The sequence below is a fragment of the Mesoplodon densirostris genome, chromosome 10 (genome assembly GCF_025265405.1).
Source record: "Mesoplodon densirostris isolate mMesDen1 chromosome 10, mMesDen1 primary haplotype, whole genome shotgun sequence".
In the NCBI taxonomy this organism is placed as follows: Eukaryota; Metazoa; Chordata; class Mammalia; order Artiodactyla; family Ziphiidae; genus Mesoplodon; species Mesoplodon densirostris.
In genome coordinates this window covers 57,895,743-57,919,343 of record NC_082670.1, presented here as the reverse complement: position 1 = coordinate 57,919,343, position 23,601 = coordinate 57,895,743, and the positions used below count along the sequence as shown (strand labels likewise).

At 44.3% G+C, this 23,601-nt stretch overlaps 1 protein-coding gene across 1 annotated transcript in view; it reads right to left on the bottom strand.

The window, feature by feature from the left end:
- The window catches only part of CRTAP (cartilage associated protein), a 37,303-nt gene extending 14,323 nt beyond the window's left edge, over nt 1–22,980 (bottom strand). The window contains exons 1-4 of the mRNA XM_060109236.1: nt 22,430–22,980; nt 16,105–16,254; nt 8,683–8,854; nt 1,706–1,834 (exon numbers count right to left, since the gene is read on the bottom strand). Of these exons, the coding sequence (XP_059965219.1) occupies nt 1,706–1,834; nt 8,683–8,854; nt 16,105–16,254; nt 22,430–22,900 (922 nt within the window). The 5' untranslated portion in view covers nt 22,901–22,980. The remainder of the gene's footprint in view (nt 1–1,705; nt 1,835–8,682; nt 8,855–16,104; nt 16,255–22,429) is intronic.
- Nucleotides 22,981–23,601: the final 621 nt, after the last annotated feature.

Genomic DNA, 23,601 nt, shown 5'->3' with positions numbered 1-23,601 from the left:
ATAAAACATGTACATAATTTTTTTATAATTCTCATTAAAACGGGGTCCTTCCACGTGTGGCTGAATATAAGCCAACCGTTAACACTGGGGTTGGGGGAGAGCGGGGAGGGGGATGGAGATGGGTTGTTTGCTTTTGATGTTTCTCTGTACATCTCTGAGATGTTTGGTTCACTGCAATAAGCTTCTCTTATAAGCCTTTTTGAAAAAAAGCACTTACATTAAATCAGCTATTTATATTAGAAAAGAGGGCTCTTCATAAGCAAAGACACTGCCTAGTGGAAAACTGTCCCCTCCACACTAGAATGTGGTCAGTAAATATTGGCTGGCACCATGCTGTGAGCTCAGTCCTGTCTCATAGGAAAGCATGTTCACACATTATATAGAACTAGACTCTTGACCTCTGTGCTAAATAATCCTTTACCAGACAGCTCACGCTGGGGTGACAGTGGCAAATAAAATCTCATCCTTCCCTCCATGAAAGGGGACTCCTGGGAAGGACACCTGTTAAAAACACACCTCAACCTCCTCTTGATCTCAGAAATGTCCCAACATTTCAGGACATTTTATTGCATCCTTAGATGAGGTTCAGGCTGCTCTAAGATCAGGTTCACTGCTGAGAGAGGCCAGTTACCTTCCTCAGAAAAACATGGTATAAATGTCAGTATCAGAGACTTTTCAGGAACAAAGAAGCCATCTTGATTAACTGCAAAAATTTAAATATTTTTAATTTAAAAACTAAAAAGAGAGAGAGAGGGAGAGAAGGAAAATATTTTTCGTTTCTTTTTTTCCCTTTTTTAACCTTCAGCAGGCAAGGCTTTCAGTGTGTGCTGGAGAGGAGATGAGATGGGATTAAAAGGTAGGCAGGTTAGGTGGCTGCTGAGGCAGAGGGAACCCAACAAAGAACAGGATGGACACAGCGGGGAAGGGGGGCTGTGGAAGACAAGGTCACCTGGCACTCCTCCAGGACATCCTTGAGTCCCCAAGACCAGCCGCCCCTGAGTTTGATGGGCAGCCTTGGGGGAGCTAGCCAGACACCTGCCAGTGGACCCAGACATTTCCTCAGGAGGGTAGAGTTGTTGCTGCTGCAAATGACCCTAGTAACTTCCCGTGCTTGTCCCTGAACTGCCAAGGTACACGCTGCTCACGCGAGTGGCACCCAGCAATCTTGGCTACAGGGAGAGGGGGGAAAGCCAGGAAATTCAGGCTCTGAAGTCTGAACTCCAAGTTCCTTTCTTTCTCCCATGTGTCCCCTTTGTCCACTTGGAAGGTTCTGATTGATACACTCCAATTTCAGGCTAAGGCAGGACCAACTGCAATGACATTCTAAGAGTCTGAAAAGTAAAGCCAATGATGTGGAAGAAGGGAAATAATGATATTAAAAAAAAAAAAAAAGAAAAAAGGGACTTGCCTGGCGGTCCATTGGTTAGGACGCCACGCTTCCACTGTAAGGGGGCATGGGTTCGATCCCTGGTCGGGGAACTAAGATCCCGCATGCCACGCAGAGCGGCCAAAACAACAACAACAACAACAACCAAAAAAACAGTTATATAGAGTTTGCCGTGTGCCAGTGTGTGAATTTCCTAAGCATTCCACGTCTACCAACTCATTTAATCCTCACAACAATCTTAGGAGGTTAGTACTCTCTACAGATGTGGAAGCTAAGTCTTAGTACCTTGCTCAGATCTCCTAGAAAATGATTACTTACATTTATAATAAGCAAACTGCAAATAATGATACATGGTAGCCACAAATTTCTCGACTGGATATCCTCCTATAACTGGGGTGAGGTTCTCTTCACACTGTATTTTGCATTCCAGAACTTCCACATAATGATCTGAAAGAACACACAAATTTTCAGGCAGTGAATCCATTATTTTCTTAATGCTGCTTCTGCCCCACTGCCCCAAAGATCAAGGTAAAAGGTAAAAATGATAAATGATAAAATGATAAAAGTAAAATATTCACAACACTTATGATAAAGGGCTAAAATCTTTCATGCACAAAGTTTCCTAAATCAATAAGAAAAAGACAAATGTCCACTATAAAAATAGCCAAAAGGATGTTAATAGAAATTATAAAAAGGGCTAATAAACATTGTGAAAAGATCTTAACCACATTTGAAATTAAGAAATACAATTCTACCTAAAATAATGTAAGCTATTACATTGGCAAAATGTTTAAAATTTGATGATGTCCAGTGATAGGAAGAGAATAGTGAGATTCATGCTCTCATGTTCTGTTGGTAGGAGCAAAATAGGAACAAATGTTTTGGAGTACAATTTGGCAAAATTTATCAAAGGTTAAAATACATGTATTCTCGGTAACTCCCTGGCGGTCCAGTGGTTAGGACTCTGCGCTTCCACTGCAGGGGACACAGGTTCGATTCCTTGTCAGGGAACTAGATCCCATATGCATGCCGCAACTAAGAGTTCTCATGCCACAACTAAAGATCCCGAGTGCCAAAACTAAGACCTGGTGCAGCCAAATAAATAAATAAAATAAAATAAAATAAAATAAAATAAATTTTTAAAAATACCTAAATACAGTCACATAGAAAGATGTCAAAGACTACATTTCCCAGCCTCCTTTGCAGTTAGGTTGGGGCCATTTGACTAAGTGAGCCATGAAATGTGGACAGTAACAACTGATGAATACTACTTCTGGGGCTGGTCCCTAACAACCTCCCAGGTGACCCTTGGCCCCTCCCTCTTCTCCTTTCATGCAGCCAGAAGCGAAAGACTCCAGCATGATGATACACATTTTGCCAGCAAGACTGTGGAGGAACAGGCACTCTCCTACATTGCTGGTAGGAATGCAAAATGGTACCTTAAAATACCATATAATTTATGTAAACCTTTACTCTGAACTATCAATCCCACTGATGTTGACTTTGCAAACACACTTCCATACTTAGCAAACAACAACAACCCACTAAAATTCCCCATTGCAGTATTAGATGTAATAGCAAAAGATTAGAACAGCCCAAATATCTATCAGATAGTTGAATAAACTGTAGTACATCACTCCCCCAACCCTCAGTGGAGCACTCGGCAGTAATAAAAAGAATGACACAATCTCTATGCACTAGTTAGGATGTATCATTAAGTGGAAAAAGCATAAAATAGAATAGTGTTTAACTATAGGTATGGTACCTATTCTGTATGAAAGAAGCAGACACAAAAATAAAGGGAAAGTCGGGGGTTTTTTTTCTTTTTCTTTTTCTTTTTTTTTTTTTTTTTGGCTGCATTGCACAGCATGTGGGATCTTAGTTCCCCAACCAGGGATCAAACCTCTGCCCAGTGCAGTGGAAGCGCGAAGTCTTAACCACTGGACCACCAGGGAAATCCCTAGGGAAAGTAGTTTTATATTCACACAACCTTTATAGAAAAAAATGATTCAGGCAAGAATTCTCAACAGTGTGCTAAATCAGTGGGGGTAGGGTGGGGAGGGGGGCAGAGTTTGATGGACAGCAAGTTGTCCTAGTCTGGAAGCACCTGTCCACAAATTATTAATTTAAAAAGGAAAAACAGTAATTATATTGTGGAGAAACTGGAAAGCACCTCAACCAAATGTTTAAAACTTAATGTCACCACTTCCCTGGTGGTCCAATGGTAAAAAATCTGCCTTCCAATGCAGGGGACGCAGGTTTGATCCCTGGTTGGGGAAGTAAGATCCCACATGCCGCGGGGCAACTAAGCCCGTGCGCCACAACTACTGAGCTCACACACCTCAGTGAGAGAGCCCGTGTGCTGCAACTACACGCTCTAGAGCCCAGGTGCCACAACTAGGGAGAGAAAACCCACATGCCACAACTAGAGAGAAGCCTGCGTGCCGCAATAAAGAGCCTACTCCACAACAAAAGATCCCGCATTCCTCAACGAAGATCCCGTGTGCTACAACTAAGACCTGACGCTGCCAAAACAAAAAAGAAATATGACAAATAAATAGGAAATGTGATCCTGGACAAGATCTTGAACCAGGGGAAAAAATTGCTAGAAAGGACATTATTGTGACAATTGACAAAATTGGAATATGGACTGTAGATTGGATAAAAGTATTGTATTGATGTTGGGACTTCCCTGGCAGTCCAGTGGTTAGGACTCCGAGCTTCCACTGCAGGGTGTCCGGGTTCGATCCCTGGTCGGGGAACTAAAATCCCACATGCCATACGGCCAAAAAAAAGTATTGTATCAATGTTAAGTTGCCTGAATTTAATAACTATCCTGTGGATATGTAGAGAATATTGTTCTTAGGAAATACACTGAAGAATTATGGGGTAAAGCGTCGTGATGTCCGCAACCTGCTCTCAAAATGTCCTGAAATAAAAATAACTATATACACACATATACAGAGAGAATGACAGTAAATGTGCACAAGGTCAAAAATTGGTGAATCTGGGTAAGGAGTATGTGAGAGTTCTTTGTATTACTTTTGGAACTTCTCTACAGTTTTGAAATTACAGTTGTCCCTTGAACAACACGGGTTTGAACTGCATAGGTCCACTTACATGCAGATTTTTTTCAATAGTAAATACTACTGTACCATACGATTCTTGGTTGGTTGAATCCCTGGATGTAGAACCACAAATTTGGAGGAATTATGGATTCAGAGGAACAAAGGACATGGTGGACAGACTATTAAGTCATACTCGGATCTTCAACAGCACTGAGGGTCAGTGCCCCCACAGGCTTAGTTGCCCTGCGGCATGTGGGATCTTATTTCCCTGACCAGGGGTCGGACCCACATCCCCTACATTGGAAGGTGGATTCTTAACCACTGGACCACCAGGGAAGTCCTGGTGACATTAATTTTTAAGCATTTGGTTGAGGTGCTTTCCAGTCTTCAAGGGTCAACTGTATTTTAAAATAAAACTAAAAAAAATCCCTAAATATCTATCTATCTAAGGTATATCAAAGAAACGAATAAAGAAAGGTTACCTTTGGGGGTGAGTGAGATAAATAGGAGAGATGTGGATGGAAGCAAGACTTCTCTGAGTGTGACTTTTTTAAATAGTTTTCACTCAAACATATGAATATTCTATATATTAAAAAAAAAACTAAACAATAAAAAGGAAAAATCAAGCAAGCCTCCAGATTGAAAACACACTAAAATAAACCCAGATGTATACCCAATTGGTACCACACAGAGAAAAGAACAGATCACAGTAACTGAATATTTTTAGTGGGATACAGTGTAAGGCAGCACAGTCTAATAGAAATACAATGTGAGCCACATATGTAATTGTTAATTTTCTAGTGCAACATTAAAAAAAAAACTAAAAAGAAACAAATGACATTAATATTAATAACATATTTTAACCCAGAAATGTCCCAAATATTATCATTTCAACATGTAATCAACATAAAAAATTATTAATGAGATATTCATTATCCTTTTTTTTGTACTAATTCTGCAAAATCCAGTATCTACATTATACTCAGAGCACATCTCAGATTGGACCAGTCACCATTCAAGTGTTCAGTAGCCACCATCAACTGGTGGCTACCATGCTGGACGGCACAGATCTAAGGACTAAAAGAACTTCAAAGACGTCGCAAATGTCACTCAGAAGTTTTATTGTTAATATTTATATTGGTGTGATACATTTGAGACCGTATTATGTTCATTGTAAGAAAAGCAAATAAATAAATATTCTACGTTATAGAGACGTTAAGATTTTTCACTGTAAGAAAAAAGTATACAAATAAAAAGTGAAAGAGGGAATTCCCCAGTGGTTCAGTGGTTAGGACTCCTCACTTCCACTGCCGAGGGCGTGGGTTCAATCCCTGGTCAGGGAACTAAGATTCCCCAAGCCGTGTGGAGGAGTTTAAAAAAAAAAAAAGTTGGGCTTAAAAAAAAAAAAAAATACAGAGGACAGAGGACTACGGGCTACAACCAGCAAAATCCAGACTGTGGGAATCTCTATAGGACAAACAACACAGTTTCTGCAATAACAAGGAGAAAAAAAAGAAATGGTGGGAGGATTTATAGATTAAGAGATTTAAAAGATAACCAGGGGCTTTCCTGGTGGCACAGTGGTTAAGAATCCGCCTGCCAATGCAGGGGAAATGGGTTTGAGCCCTGGTCCAGGAAGATCCCACATGCCACGGAGCAACTGAGCCTGTGCGCCACAACTACTGAAGGCCGCATGCCTAAAGCCCATGCTCCTCAGCAAGAGGAGCCACTGCAATGAGAAGCCCGCACACCGCAACGAAGAGTAGCCCCTGCTCACTGCAACTAGAGAAAGCCCACGCGAAGCAACAAAGACCCAACACAGCCATAAATAAATAATAAATAATTTTTTAAAAATTAAAAAAATAGAAGATAACCAATTTGCTAAAATATGGATGAACCTTGAGGACATGATGCTAAGTGAAATACCAGTCATAAGAGGACTAATACTGTATGATTCTGTTTATATGAGGTACCCAGAGTAATCAAATTCATAGACACAGAAAGAAGAATGGTGGTTGCTAGGCACTGGGAAGGAGGAGGATGGGGAGTTAGTGTTTAATGGGTACAGGGTTTCAGTTTGGGAAGATGAAAAAGTTCTGGAGATGGATGGTGGTGATGGCTGCACAACAATGTGAATATACTTACTGCCATGGAACTGTACACTTACACACGGTTAAAATAGTAAAGTTTTGTTCAAAACAAAAATTTAAGAAGATAACCAAATGCAATGTGTAGAACTTATTTTGAACATGATTCAAACCAATAAATTGGGAATTCCCTGGCAGTCCAGTGGTTAGGACTCCATACTTTCACTGCTGGGGGCCCGGGTTCAATCCCTGGTCGGTAACTAAGATCCCACAAGTCGCGCAGTGGGGCCAAAAAGAAAAGAAAGAAAGAAAGAAAGAAAGAAAACACACAAAAAACCCAACAAATTGTAAATTTAAGGAACACACATTTATGACATTTCTGAGATGACTGGGACACTGGATATTTGATGATGAGATCAAGGAACTGTTGTTAAAATTCTTTTAGGTGTAATGGTTCAGTGGTTGAAAAAAAAAGAGTTCTTATCTTTTAGAGGTACCTACTGAAACATTACAAATGAAGTGATAACAATATCTGGGATTTGCTTCAAAACAACATGAGGGACTTCCCTGGTGGTCCAGTGGTTAAGACTCTGAGCTCCTGATGCAGGTGCCCCGGATTCGATCCCTGGTCAGGGAACTAAATCCCGCATGCTGCAGCGAAGATCCCACATGCCATAACTAAGACCTGGCCAAGCCAAATAAATAAATAAATATTTAAAAAAATAATAATAATAATATGAGAGGTAAGTGGGTGGGAATTAGATGACACCCAGTTGACCCTGAGTTGACAATAGTGAAGCTGTGTCATGGTGACATGGGGTTTCTTTACACTCTTCTATTTTTTGTATATGTTTGAAATTTTCCACAATAAAAAGGTTTTGTTAAGAAAAATAAAGGTACTCTGTGGAAAAAGAGATCCATGAGCAAAACAGTGATTAAAAAACAAAAACAGGGCCTCCCTGGTGGCGCAGTAGTTGAGAATCTGCTTGCCAATGCAGGGGACACGGGTTTGAGCCCTGGTCTGGGAAGATCCCACATGCTGCAGAGCAACTAGGCCCGTGAGCCACAACTACTGAGCCTGCCGTCTGGAGCCTGTGCTCTGCAACAAGAGAGGCCGCGATAGCGAGAGGCCCGTGCGCCGTGATGAAAAGTGGCCCCTGCTCACTGCAACTGGAGAAAGCCCTTGCACAGAAACGAAGACCCAACACAGCCAAAAATAAATTAATAAATAAAAAACAAAAACAAAAACCATCCTGGATTCAATAACTGTAAAAGAGCTGCCTACCCCAGGGTTTCTGGGAGCCATTAACCATCACAGGGCACAGAGACTCCAAGAGGCAGACAGTGCTCAGGCCAATCTCAGACCTATCTGACCTGGGTCCCCTTCCCGCAAGGTGCAGTTTGAGGATCCGTGTTCCCAAACCACTTAGGGACATCTCTTGGCCATTTCCCATTCTCTGGAGTATTGCTGCCCACTACTGGTTAAGGAGAAACCCTAGGGCTATTTATGTGTTTTCAATTGTTTTTCTTTCTTTCTTTTTTTTTTTGGCTGCACCGTGAGGCATGTGGGAATCTTAGTTCCCCAACCAGGGATCAAACCCACAACCCCTGCAGTGGAAGCACAGAGTCTTAACCACTGGACTGCCAGGGAAGTCCTCAATTTTCTTCATTCTTTCCTGTGTTTTCTAAACTTCCTATAATAAGCATGAATTATTTTATAGTCAGAAAATTTTTTTCCCAAAAGTTATCTTAGTGATGACTAATTAGAGGTTCATTATACTCTTCATTTTACCTTGATGTGTGCTGAAAAATTGCCATAATCAAAGTTATCTCCCTAACGTGAGGCATGAGTTGCTTTGGGGCCCATTTTTATTTTCCCAAAAGCCTGTGGGAATCTATAATCAAGTAGGGCTGATTAGACAGACCTTCTCTGCTGGCCTGTATCTAGACACCATACTCACTGTTTCTCCAGAAGCTCCAGCCAAATCAGAGGCTGATCCATACATGTGTCAGCCACCCCAGTTACCCTCTCTTATTTAAGCTCAAAAGTTCCTCAGAGGCCACTCAAGTACCTAGAAGGCATGTAGAACCCACAGGGGCAGCTATGCCATTTATGTCAAGGACACAACCCACCACTAACCTGCTATGGAAAGATAGAAATCCTTGAAGTCCTTGATCTCCCGGGAGCCCTCGCAGGCAGCGAGACACTCATAAAAGGCCTTGAAGAAGTCAGGAAGGGCCAGCTCCATGTCCGTGATGCATGTCCTCCAGTTCTCACCGTTGTACCCCCGCACGGCTCGGATGAACAGGCTCTGGAATCATCAGAAAGTCTACAAATAATAAATGATGGAGGGGGTGTGGAGAAAAGGGAATCCTCCTACACTGTCGGTGGGAATGTAAATTTGTACAGCCACTATGGAGAACAGTAATGACGTTCCTCAAAAAACTAAAACTAGAGCTACCATATGACCCAGCAACCCCACTCCTGGGCATATATCCAGAGAAAACTCTAATTCAAAAAGATACATGCACCCCTATGTTCATAGCAGCACTATTTACAATAGCCAAGACATGGAAGCAACCTAAGTGTCCATCAACAGGTTGCATGGATAAAGAAGATGGAATATTACTCAACTATAAAAGAGTGAAATAATGCCATTTGCAGCAACATAGATGGACCTAGAGATTATCATACTAAGTGAAGTAAGCCAGACAGAGAAAGACAAATACCATATGATATCACTTATATGTGGAATCCAAAAAATGATGCAAATGAACTTGTATACAAAACAGAAATAGACTCACAAAGTAGGAAAACAAACTTATGGTTATCAAAGGGGAAAGGGGTAGGGGAGGGATAAACTAGGAATTTGTGATTAACAGACACACACTACTATATATAAAATAGATAAACAACAAGGACCTACTGTATAGCACAGGGAACTATATTCAATAGCTTGTAATAACCTATAATAGAAAAGAATCTGAAAAATAATACTTATATATATATATTCTATGTGTAACTGAATCACTCTGCTATACACCTGAAACACTGTAAATCCACTATACTTCAATTAAAAAAAACAAAAACAAACAAACAAAAAGCAGGCTCTGGAAAGCATAGAGAAGCCAAGGAAGGTCCAGACATGAAGGGAGAGAGATCTGTCCTCCTGAAAGGAATCAGACCATCATCAAGCTCTACTCTCATTAGCTCTGGAGAAACCATGCTCACTCTTAATTATAAATAGGAAACCAATCAGTAACTTACCTATATCTAGATTTTTCTACCCTGTTCACAGTGGTACACTTATTTTATTTAATTCAAAAACTGGCAGGCGCAATCCACCAGAGGGCAGACAGCAGAAGCAAGAACTACAATCCTGCAGCCTGCAGAACGAAAACCACATTCACAGAAAGATAGACAAAATGAAAAGGCAGAGGACTATGTACCAGATGAAGGAACAAGATAAAACCTCAGAAAAACAATTAAATGAAGTGGAGATAGGCAACATTCCAGAAAAAGAATTCAGAATAATAATAGTGAAGATGACCCAGGACCTTGGAAAAAGAATGGAGACAAAGATCAAGATGTCAGAAATGTTTAACAAAAACCTAGAATTAAAGAACAAACAAACAGAGATGAACAATACAATAAATGAAATGAAAAATACACCAGAAGGAATCAACAGCAGAATAACTGAGGCAGAAGAATGGATAAGTGACCTGGAAGACAGAATGGTGGAATTCACTGCTGCAGAACAGACTAAAGAAAAAAGACACAAAAGAAATGAAGACAGCCTAAGAGACCTCTGGGACAACATTAAATGCACTAACATTCACATTATAGGGATCCCAGAAGGAGAAGAGAGAGAGAAAGGATCTGAGAAAATGTCTGAAGAGATTATAGTCAAAAACTTCCCTAACATGGGAAAGGAAATAGCCACCCAAGTCCAGGAAGCGCAGAGAGTCAGAGGCAGGATAAACCCAGGGAGAAACACACCAAGACACATAGCAACAAAACTGATAAAAGGTAAAGACAAAGAAAGATTATTAAAGGCAGCAAGTGAAAATGACAAATAACATTCAAGGAAACTCCCATAAGGTTAACAGCTGATTTCTCAGCAGAAACTCTACAAGCCAGAAGGGAGTGACACGATATATTTAAAGTGATGAAAGGGAAGAATCTACAACCAAGATTACTCTACCCAGCAAGGATCTCATTCAGATTCGATGGAGAAATCAAAAGCTTTACAGACAAGCAAAAGCTAAGAGAATTCAGCACCACCAAACCAGCTCTACAACAAATGCTAAAGGAACTTCTCTAAGTGGGAAACACAAGAGAAGAAAAGGACCTATGAAAACAAACCCAAAACAATTAAGAAAATGGTAATAGGAACATACATATTGATAATTACCTTAAATGTGAATGGATTAAATGCTCCAATCAAAAGACAAAGGCTCGCTGAATGGATACAAAAACAAGACCCATATATATGTTGTCTATAAGAGACCCACTTCAGACCTAAGGACACATACAGACTGAAAGTGAGGGGTTAGAAAAAGATATTCCATGCAACTGGAAAGCAAAAGAAAGCTCCAGTAGCAGTACTCATATCAGATAAAATAGACTTTAAAATAAAGAATGTTACAAGAGACAAGGAAGGACACTACATAATGATCAAGGGATCAATCCAAGAAGAAGATATAACAATTATAAATATATATGCACCCAACATAGGAGCACCTCAATACATAAGGCAAATGCTAACAGCTATAAAAGAGGAAATCGACAGTAACACAATAATTGTGGGGGACTTTAACACCTCACTTACACCAATGGACAGATCATCCAGACAGAAAATTAATAAGGAAACACAAGCTTTAAATGACACAGTAGACCAGATATATTTAATTGATACTTATAGGACATTCCATCCGAAAACATCAGATTACACTTTCTTCTCAAGTGCACATGGGACATTCTCCAGGATAGATCACATCTTGGGTCACGCATCAAGCCTCGGTAAATTTAAGAAAATTGAAATCATATCAAGCATCTTTTCCAACCACAATGCTATGAGATTAGAAATAAATTACAGGGGAAAAAATGTGAAAAACACGAACACATGGAGGCTAAACAGTATGTTACTAAATAACCAAGAGATCACTGAAGAAACCAAAGAGGAAATCAAAAAATACCTAGAGACAAATGACAACGAAAACACAACGATCCAAAACCTATGGGATGTTTCTAGCAATACAATCCTACCTTAAGAAACATGAAAAATCTCAAATAAACAATCTAACCTTACACCTAAAGGAACTAGAGAAAGAAGAACAAACAAAACCCAAAGTCAGTTGAAGGAAAGAAATCATAAAGATCAGAGCAGAAATAAATAGAAACAAAGAAAACAATAGCAAAGATCAATAAAACTAAAAGCTGGTTCTTTGAGAAGATAAATGAGACTGATAAACCTTTAGCCAGACTCATCAAGAAAAAGGGGGAGAGGACTCAAATCAATAAAATTAGAAATGAAAAAGGAGAAGTTGCAATGGACACCGTAGAAATACAAAGCATCATAAGAGACTGCTACAAGCAACTCTATGCCAATAAAATAGAGAAGCTGGAAGAAATGGACAAATTCTTAGAAAGATATAACCTTCCAAGACTGAACCAGGAAGAAATAGAAAATATGAACAGACCAATCACAAGTAATGAAATTGAAATTGTGATTAAAAATCTTCAAACAAACAAAAGTCCAGGACCAGGTGGCTTCACAGGTCAATTCTATCAAACATTTAGAGAAGAGCTAACACCCCATCCTTCTCAAACTCTTCCAAAAAATTGCAGAGGAAGGAACACTCCCAAACTCATTCCACGAGGCCACCACCACCCTGATACAAAAACCAGACAAAGATATTACAAAAAAAGAAAATTACAGACCAATAGCACTGATGAATATAGATGCAAAAATCCCCAACAAAATATTAGCAGACAGAATCCAACAACACAACACATTAAAAGGATCATACCGGGCTTCCCTGGTGGCGCAGTGGTTGAGAGTCCGCCTGCCAATGCAGGGGACACAGGTTCGTGCCCTGGTCCGGGAAGATCCCACATGCCGTGGAGTGGCTAGGCCCATGAGCCACGGCCGCTGAGCCTATGCGTCCAGAGCCTGTGCTCCGCAATGGGAGAGGCCACAACAGTGAGAGGCCCGCGTACAGCAAAAAAAAAAAAAAAAAAAAAAAAAAAAGGATCATACCATGATCAAGTGGGATTTATCCCGGATTCTTCAATATACGCAAATCAATCAATGTGATACACCATATTAACAAATGGAAGAATAAAAACCATATGATCATCTCATTAGATGCAGAAAAAGCTTTTGACAAAATTCAACACCCATTTATGATAAAAACTCTCCAGAAAGTGGGCATACAGGGAACCTACCTCAACATAATAAAGGTCATATACGACAAACCCACAACAAGCATCATTCTCAATGGTGAAAAACTGAAAGCATTTCCTCTAAGATTAGGAACAAGACAAGATGTCCACTCTCGCCACTATTATTCAACATAGTTTTGGAATTCCTAGCCATGGCAATCAGAGAAGAAAAAGAAATAAAAGGAATACAATGTGGAAAAGAAGAAGTAAAACTGTCACTCTTTGCAGATGACATGATACTATACGTAGAGAATCCTAAAGATGCCATCAGAAAACTACTAGAGCTAATCAATGAATCTGGTAAAGTTGCAGGATACAAAATTAATGCACAGAAGTCTCTTGCATACCTAAACACTAATGATGAAAAATCAGAAAGAGAAACTAAGGAAACAATCCCATTCACCACTGCAACAAAAAGAATAAAATACCTAGGAATAAACCTACCTAAAGAGGTAAAACACCTGTACTCAGAAAAGTATAAGACACTGATGAAAGAAATCAAAGATGACACAAACAGATGGAGAGATATACCATGTTCTCTCTTTCGTTCAGATTATTTTCAAATCACTGTTTAGTATTGTGTGTCTTATCTTAATTTTAAAAAAAAGTAACAGGCACTTGATAATAAAATCAAGTTTGAATAAAGGAAAAAGAGAAAACTCTAGTGACAGAAACCAGAGCAGTGGCTTCCAGGAGTCAGGGGTGGGGCAAAGCCTGGACTGCACAGGGGTACGAGGGAACTTTTTAGGGGAGAAGAAAATATTCTACATCATGATTGTGGTGGTACCTTTTTTTTTTTTTTTTTTTGCGGTACGCGGGCCTCTCACTGTTGTGGCCTCTCCCCGTTGCGGAGCACAGGCTCCGGACGCGCAGGCTCAGCGGCCATGGCTCACGGGCCCAGCCGCTCCGCGGCATGTGGGATCTTCCCGGACCGGGGCACGAACCCGTGTCCCCTGCATCGGCAGGAGGACTCTCAACCACTGCGCCACCAGGGAAGCCCTGTGGTGGTACCTTTGACAAAACTCATCAAATTACACACTTAAAATTAGTAAATAAGTTTTAAATAAATTATACCTCAGTAAAGCTGATTCTAAACATCGATTCAAGGAAAAGATAAAGCTTAAGCAAATGTCAGATACCCCTCCCCCTAACAGTGAAGTATGAACTAGGAGGGCCACACATCAGTAGAAGTTTCTGGGGAGGGCAGCCGCATGCCAGATAGTGGAAACATCAAGGAATTTCTGCTAACTGTTGCCTGGAGCAGGTAAAAGAACTAACTAGGGCTGAGGAAGCAGCCTGGTTTCACAAGAAATAAGTAGAGATCTTGGACGCATGCGGAAACCTCCCAAATTGGAGGGGCCAAGACAGGCCTTGAAATACGCATGGGGCTCTCCATTTGTAGTGTTGTTTTCAGTTGCTCTGGAATGGGGGTATTTGAGGGTCACCCCTGGGACCTGAAATTTTCACCCAACTTAAGGCCTCAGGTTAAGAAGGTGGGTCTCCTTATACCTCCTGGGCAGGCAGCATCTCCTGGAAACAAGACAGGCAGAGAGCTGAAGGGGCTTTGCCCGGAGACTGGGTAAAAGAGCAGCAACACCAGGCCGCTGGCTCTGCAGAAATGGCAGGGTAGCAGCAGCACGAAAGCCCTGCAGAGAGAGGAAGCCCCTGGGCACACGGTGGGGACGGTGGGGAGGGGGGAGCCCGCCACACCCAGCAGGACCCCAAAGAGGGCAAGAAGGGGGCAGCGGCTTGCCGTGAAGCACAGTGCACTGGCTGCATGCACTCCGCTCTGCGCCCCAAACCCTACCCAAAAAACGACAGGGAAGAAAGTAAAAAGACTTCAGTCCTTTTATGGGAGAACTGGAAAGGAGCAAGCAGCAGACAAGAGATTTCAACAACTTTTGGAAAGACAAAAAAACAAATTATCAGAGAGGAGGGACCTCAGAGCAGGTGAGCTATACACTCGTAGGCACCTGCAGGCACCAGGGACCACGGAGGCTGGCACAAGGCATGGGACAGAAAGCAGGGCTGAAAGTCTGAACAGAGCTGTTGGAACCCTGGGTTCCCCCACCAGCGCCCACCTGCTCACCTAAGGGACCACACCTCCCAAAGCCACTCCTTGCCAGAGACTGGTGGTCTATTCTAGAGACTCTACCCATAAAGGCTGAGGGGCCAGGGAGCAGGCACAGCAGAGCCGAATCGAGGCATGGGCTGAAAACCAGGAAGCAGGTAAGGTCTCCGACTCAGCTGTGAGACCCCCATCCCTCTCTCGAGACTGGCTCTCAGACACCAGTAGAGAAGCAGAGACACCCCACCAGCCCTGCAGAAGGCTGGAGAATTCTTCCCTGGAAAACTGAAGGGCTCCAGGAAAGAGACTTTGCCCACTATGTTTGAGGGTCACCACCAGTGAAAAAGTGAGCTTGAGATCTGGTCCCACGATAGGAAACCCTGGAGTCAGACCTCAGGATCTAACGGCTCCCATGGGTACTTTCAACACATCCCTCTGTTTTCAACCCTGCCCACCCTCCACTGGTACCCACACCCCCAGAGCCTGAGCTCGACAGGGCTGGACAATAGTAAGTGCTCAAAGGGCTTAGATTCTTCCTCTTCTTATTGTCCTCATTCATTCTCATCAGAATTCCCCTCTGCAGATGCAGAGACTTCAGTAGCCTCCAATCTGTCAAGTCAGTCCTCCTAGTGCCTCTATTTCCTTTCCAACTTAAGATATAAAGTTGTGTGTGTGTATTAATATACATGTTTCCTAGCTTCATCAGAAATGGAGAATTATATTTCTGTTTCTCCTATTCTTGGTCATTTTCAGATGAGTTCCAAGACACGTCTTTATTCTACCATCTTATTCTACCATCACACGACCATAGTTCTAAAATGTAGCATTTTTAAAAAAAGTGGCTTTAAAATCATCATGGAAAGTAAAATTGCATTCTTAAATGGATCAACTAGGTGTTAAAAAGGCAATCATTTCTATTGTCATAATATTCATTAAATGTCATCAAAAATCACTAGCGGTCCTTTGATGTCAATAGATGTTCACTGAGATATGCTTCTTTGACAACTCGCATTGCAAGTAACCACTGTGTAAAAATGCAAATATACCTCATACAACTTGGTTTCCAAGTCTTTAATATAGTCCTCGGCATCGGGCAGGCTCTTGTAATAAGCCATGTTTCTCTTCATCATTTCATCATCAGGATGCTTCAGTAGAAAGGTGTGAGCAGCTGCAATGGCTTTTGGAAGATTATTTGCCTAAAGTACAAAGAAGAAAGAGAAAAGCTACTCAATGGGTGGTGAGCGTGAACGTCTGTTCAGTCCTTCAGCAACTTTGTGTTTCTACACAATGTTGGAAGCTAAGGGTTCAGTGATTTCCAAGACCCAGCAAGACCTGGTCCAGCCACTCTGGAAGAGTGTTCATTCCCTGGAGGTGAGTAGATGGCCTTTGTGTGCCTGTCCCGATCTACGCCCTGCAGTCTCCACCCTACCCTGCCCTGCCCGGGAGGCTGGTGTACAGGCTGTCACAGCAGGCTCCCTTGCCCCCCAGCTTCCAGTGGGTTCATCAATGTGGAGCTCCAACAGGAGCCCAACAGGAACCCAACAGGAGACTGAAGGAAGGGAAGAGAATAAGGCTGGGCTGTTAGTGTCCTGGCTCCCTCCCTGCAAGGTCACTCCCTTGACTGAAGGTCACAGCCCCTCTCAAATGGGGCCTCTCCTTCCGGTATCTCTCCTTCTGGCTTCCAGCAATTGGTCTCTCCCTTGCCCCCTCTGGCCTGGGTGGGGGAGTGCCACACCTCACTGTCACTAGCCCTTGTAAATATCTGCTTTATTAAATGTTCCTCCAACTACCCAGTATGACTACATCACATCTTTTCTGCCAGAACCTTGACAGATGTATCAATACTTTCCAGAGTCTCTCACAGAATCTCCGCTTCACTGTTCTCAGTGATTCCCACCACCTCCTCCCTTACTCATCCACTCAGCAAATATTTATTGCAAGCCTCCTACATGCCAGGCACTGTTCTAGGAAATGGGTCTGTAACAATGAGCAAAACAGGGAAAGAATCCCTGCCTTTACATACTGGACATGAGCCCTCCCTATTCCCGTAACCTTGATCAAGAACCTCTTTTTTTTTTTTTGGTGGGGGGACATGCCTCCTTATGACCTGTTTATTTCAAGTAATTGACCCAACCTGTACCAAATGGATTAATTTCCTCTCGCTCTCCTCTATCTATATATATAGATACACACACACACACACACACACACACCACATCATATACATGAGTCTACAGGTGAATACTTGCAGATAGGCATGTTGACATGTAACTTTACTATTTCATGGATATATGTGTACTAACATACTTTATACACTATATAATATATAATGTAATATATGTAATACATTATAATTAAAATGTATATAATTATTTTTGTAAATAAGTTCATTTGTATCTTTTTTCTTAGATTCTGCATATAAGCGATATCATATATTTCTCTGACTTACTTCACTCAGTATGACTATCTCTAGGTGCATCCATGTTGCTGCAAATGGCATTATTTCATTTTTTATGGCTGAGTAATATTCCATTGTATATATGTTCCACATCTTCTTTATCCATTCATCTGTCAATGGACATTTAGGTTGCTTCCATGTCACAGCTATTGTAAACAATGCTGCAATGAGCATTGAGGTGCATGCATCCTTTCGGACCGTGTTTTTCTCCAGATATATGCCCAGGAGTGGGATGGTCGGGTCATATGGTAGCTCTATTTTTTGTTTTTTAAGGAACCTCTGTACTGTTCTCCACAGTGGCTGTACCAATTTACATTCCCACTAACAGTACAGGAGGGCTCCCTTCTCTCCACACCCTCTCCAGCATTTATTTTTTGTGAATTTTTTGATGATAGCGTCTTTTGTGTCATCCTGTGTTCTGTCTCCCTGCTTTTCACACCTCTTTGTGGTCTCAGCTAATGGGTCTGTCTCCCCCTCCAGACTCTGAGCCTTGAAGGACCCAGCAGTGTCATTCATGTCTGCACTCCTGGTACCTGGCACAGTTCCTGCGACAAAGCAGGACTTGGTAAGTGCCAGTGATTTGGATGTAACATCACCACTGCATAATATTTTCATGAAATTAATTCATGTTTCCCTCTATTTTCCCCTCTCTCTCTTCTCCCCATTAGGTGGTGGTCAGCTGATTCTGAGTTTCACTGCCTCATGGGAGGCAGCTGTCTGGTCAGGGCACAGAAACATGACAAAAGCCCCTGTACTCTTGAGAGAACTTGGCAAGTATGGGAAGAGGAGGAAATCGGGAGAGGGAGCTGCAGGAAGAAGCTGACTGGCCTGGAAGAAGAAGAGGGAGGAAGAGGAATCCTCTAGGCCAGAAGAAAGTCCCCCTTGGGGTCTGCAGGGCAGCAAGGTCTGTGGCCCTTGACCTTCAGGTTTGGCACCTGCAGGCGGAGCCCAGGAGAGCAGAAGTCCTTAGAGAGGAATGGGATGCTCTGGGGACGGGAGGCTCAAGAGGTGGGCAGCCGAGGATAGGGACACCTCCCTGTGTGGACACGTGAGCAGCAAACAGAGGGCCCCCCGCGATGTCCTGGCTCCTCGGTCCCCTGGAATCACAGCACAACCTGTGGGGTCGGGGGAGGCCCCCGGATCTCGTGCACAGAGACTCCTTCAGCCAATCCAGAGGGACACTCGGGGGCAAGAATTAGCGAATTCAGTTTGGAGAGAGAAAAATAAAGGGATACTTGGCACACTCTGGATTTCCAAGAATCAAAGGATAGTACATACCTGTGCAAAACTGCCCCAGCATGGGAGCCCAGTCACCTGGAGACAATGGCAGTGGCTGCCCTGGAGGAGTGATGGGTGGTGATAAGGACAGACTCCCAGAAGTCAGTGCTGATATTTGGGGAATGCCAGCTAATGACCTGGAGTGTGACTGCCTTTTTTTTTCTTTGGCTTTGCTGCCGGCTGCTTGTGGGATCTTAGCTCATGGACCAGGGATGGAACTCTGGGCGGGGGCCGGAAGGGGAATGGGGAAGCACAGAGTCCTAACCACTGGACCACCAGGGAATTCCCAGAACTGCCTTTGAAAGAGTTCTACAGACAGCTTTATACCCCTGGCTGGAAAAAGGCCAGTCTGGCAGCTAGAAGGAAGGGAAGAGTATGAGTGCAGCCCTTTTTAAAGCATGTGCCAATGAAATTAGATTCTCTGATTCTCAGAAGAGCACTTAGAAAGAGTGGCACAGAGTGGGATTTTTAAGGCCTCTCACTCAGGACCTGTGTTTTACAAAATGGAATCCCGGGCCTCCCTGGTGGCGCAGTGGTTGAGAGTCCGCCTGCCGATGCAGGGGATACGGGTTCGTGCCCCGGTCTGGGAGGATCCCATATGCCGCGGAGCGGCTGGGCCCGTGAGCCATGGCCGCTGGGCCTGCGCATCCGGAGCCTGTGCTCCGCAACGGGAGAGGCCACAACAGTGAGAGGCCCGCGTACCGCAAAAAAAAAAAAAAAAAAAAATGGAATCCCTTCCTGAAGGATGATTTTATTCATTTTTAACTCCAGCTGTGTCAGCTGGAGCATGGAGCCACATCTTGACAGCTAAACCTCTGACAGACCCCAGGCAGGTTTTAGAGAAGGAGGGGGTGGGGGAACCTACCCTGCCATGGGTTCCTGAGAGACAGCCACCTGCACGAGAGGCTCCCAGTCACCTGCCAAACCAGCCACCCCTCAACCAGGGGAGGACACAGTCCAGGTCCAGGCAAAGAGGGGGAAAGCATGCCTGCGAGGCAGCTAGCTCTGTCAGCTCAGAGTTCAACAGTCATCAAGGATTTGATAAAGCGCTGGGGCCCACCTGTTCCTCAGCCTGTGGGGAAGATGAGCATTTCATGGAGATGGCGGCCACAGAGAGAACCCACAGCTCATGACATGAACCTAAGTCAGGCTGGGAGCATGAAACCTACCGTGGTTTCAGATCCTGCTAGAGGAGGAAGCACCATCCATCTCCAGTACCTGTCGCCAGCCGTCAGGTGCCAGGTAGAATGAATGTGCCTGTCACCAATTATTTCCTCTCTACCCAGAAACAGAGTTTGAAAATATAAACACCATTAAGGAAAAAAAAAAAAAAATCAGCCATACAATATCATCACCCCAAATCACTTTCTCAGTGATTTTCAGTTGAAGCAATTAAGTGAAGGTTCTGGTTTATTTATAAAATTCTAAACTTCTCCCTGCCCTGTAAGTGATCTCAAAATACTAAGACGGATGGTATTATACTGACTTTTTTTTTTTTTTTTTTTGGCTGCACCCCACAGCTTGCGGGATCCTAGTTCCCTGACCTGGGATCGAACCCATGCCCCCTGCAGTGGAAGTGCAGAGCCTTAACCACTGGACCGCCAGGGAATTCCTTATACTGACTTATAAGTAAGTGATTGTTACAAGACCTACAAAGGGTTTTGAGAGAAGCTATGAATTTCCTAACCTTTGAGGATGCCAGGATGGAGGAAACCCCTGCCTTCTGGTCACATTGTAGCACTGCAGTCCCCTCCTCCCTGCAGCACTTGTTTCAAAGTCATCTGTATATTAAAGAAATCAGAGCTTCCACTATTCTCCAGGTTTAAAAATAAAACGTTTTCCCCTTGACTATGTGACTCAAATTTGGCTCAGACTGTATTTGCCAAAAGTTCTACAAAAAAGAGAGAGGATTAAAACGAGTCCTTTTTAGCATAAAAATTACTGCTTGTATGAGTCAGCCATCATTTCTGCATTTCATACATTCTGGAAATGTATTAATCTTATCCCCGGGCCTCTCACTGTTGTGGCCTCTCCCGTTGCGGAGCACAGGCTCCGGCCGGACGCGCAGGCTCAGCGGCCATGGCTCACGGGCCTAGCCGCTCCGCGGCATGTGGGATCTTCCCGGGCCAGGGCACGAACCCGTGTCCCCTGCATCGGCAGGCGGACTCTCAACCACTATGCCACCAGGAAAGCCCTCCCCGTTCTATTTTAAAATTGTTTTTTTATTGCCAGGACAAACATTCACAAATCTGATACTTATATAAAACTGTAACCAGGCATAGAAATAACACAGCTTTTCTCCTATTTAGGGTTTCTGCTATTTTATGGCTCATATGAATGCAACACACACGCAGCTCCGTTTCTGCGAAATATGAAAAACAGATCTTGCAGCCCCAAAACTGAAAGCAGTTTAAAAAATCGTTTGCGGTTAGAGAAAGTAGAAACTGGACTTTGAGAGGGCTCTACTGGCAAAACCCGGTGAAGACCCACCAAGCTAAAACCTGTTTATACAGTAACAGGGAATTCAGCCCCTCTTAAAACTTGTGGGTCCCCAGAGTAAGGATTTAAAGGATAGAGACTGGGGCCTCCCTGGTGGCGCAGTGGTTGAGAGTCCGCCTGCCGATGCAGGGGATGCGGGTTCGTGCCCCGGTCTGGGAGGATCCCATATGCCGCGGAGCGGCTGGGCCCGTGAGCCATGGCCGCTGGGCCTGCGCATCCGGAGCCTGTGCTCCGCAACGGGAGAGGCCACAACAGTGAGAGGCCCGCATACCAAAAAAAAAAAAAAAAAAGGATAGAGACTGCAGTTTGTGGCTATTTTTAGTCAGCAATCACAGGCAGAATGTAAGCAGCCACAAAAAGGAGGAAGACAACTGTGTTAATTCTAGATGAAAGACAGCCAGCCCAGAGCGCCAGCCCTGATGAATCACAGCGCTCAGCTTCTCCTCCAGGCAGGGAAGTGTCCTTCCAAGGAGCCCTGCCCTTTCCTGGCCTTAATTTCCTCTTTAAAAGGGACCGGCCGAAGGGTAAGCTGTGACAAAGTGAAAGAGCGGCATGGACATATATACACTACCAAACGTAAGGTAGATAGCTAGTGGGAAGCAGCCGCATAGCACAGGGAGATCAGCTCGGTTCTTTGTGACTGCCTGGAGGGGTGGGATAGGGAGGGTGGGAGGGAGACGCAAAAGGGAGGGGATATGGGAACATATGTATATGTATAACTGATTAAATTTGTAAAATAAAAAAAAATGTTATTTAAAGGAAAAAAAAAAAAAAAAAAAAGGGGACCGGCCGGCTCCGCAGGTCCTCTTCCGCCCTATTACTGAAAGGCACCACTCACTTGAGAAATGGGATTTTAATGGTATATACCAAAAAACGAGTCTGTCTTCAAATAACACTGTGCTAGGCGTTCTATGTATGTTCTCCGCCTCAGAACAACCCTTCAAGAAAAGTATTTTCATCTCTATTGAAGATGAAGAATAGGGGGAACAGGATTTGAAGGCGTCCTTTGGCAGCGCGGGGTGGGAAATAACTAAGTCAAGAAAGAGCGGTGGGACGCGGCCCAGGGCCGAGGGACAGAGCCTGGGCCTAGGGGCGGGGCCTAGGCTTGGGGGCGGGGCGAGGCGAGGCGGACTTGCCTTGAAGTAGGCGAACTGCAGGAACTTGTAGGGCTCTCGGCGCTGGAAGTCGGCCAGCACTTCGCGGCTGGGCTGCGACTGGCGGAAGGCCGGTAGGCCCTGCTTGCAGCGCTTGAGGCAGTGCGCGCGGCGCAGCAGTCCCCCGAAGAGGCGCAGCTCCGGGTGGCGCGCGAGGCCGGCGGCGGGCTCGGGCTGCGGCGCCGCGCTGCAGTTGCGGTGGCAGAAGGCCTCGCTGTCGCGTAGCAGGCGGTGCAGCCGCAGGCTGATCTCCAGATAGCCCACGCTCTCCGCCCAGTGCTCGCCGCTGTATTGGTCCAGTGCGTGCCGGTAGGCCGACTCGAGCGGCATCAGCTCGTCCCGAGGGAAGCTGCGGAAGCTGTAGCGCTCGTACTGGGCGCGCCCTGAGCGCAGCGCGCAGCCAGCGCACAGCAGCGCCAGCAGCGCCGCGGCCGCCCGGCGCCCCGGCTCCATCACTCCCGGCGGAAGGAAGGAAGGAAGGAAGGAGGAGTGTGAGAAGGAAAGGAAGCGGGAGGACTGAGCGACGCGGCGAGCCGAATGCTGGGGAGGCGGGGACGCCAGCCTCCGGCCCGCCCCGTCCGGCTGCCCCTCCCCACCCAATCCGGGGGTCCGAGCGAAGCTGCCAGCGCGGAGTGGGTGTCCTGGGGAGGGGCGCTGCCCTCTAGTTCCTGCATGATCTAACCCGTGATCCCGGGCTCCACTGTTAGCTCCTTTATAAAGAGGGCGGTCTGCAAGCCAGACGCGGCCCTAATGGATCATAGATCAGCGCTGCTTACACTTTAGAATCTCTTAGAGGACTTGTGAAAACGCAGATACCTGGACCGTGACCCCAGAGTTTCTCATTCAGCAAGTCTGGTTGGGATGGGGGTCTGAGGATCTGCGATTCTAACTGGCACCCTGCTGAGACTGATCCTGCGGGTCCACGGCCTACACTTTGATGGCACTGCGACGACCTCATTTCAATGAGAAAGACAATGCATAAATAAAATTAATAAGGATGTCAGTGGCGCTTTGTAAACTATTAAGCTAATCAAGTTGAAGATGCACACACCTTATGACTGCCATTCCACTCCTCAGAATACGCTGGAGAGGGAATTCCCTGGCGGTCCAGTGGTTAGGACTCGGCGCTTTCACTACTGAGGGCGTGGGTTCAA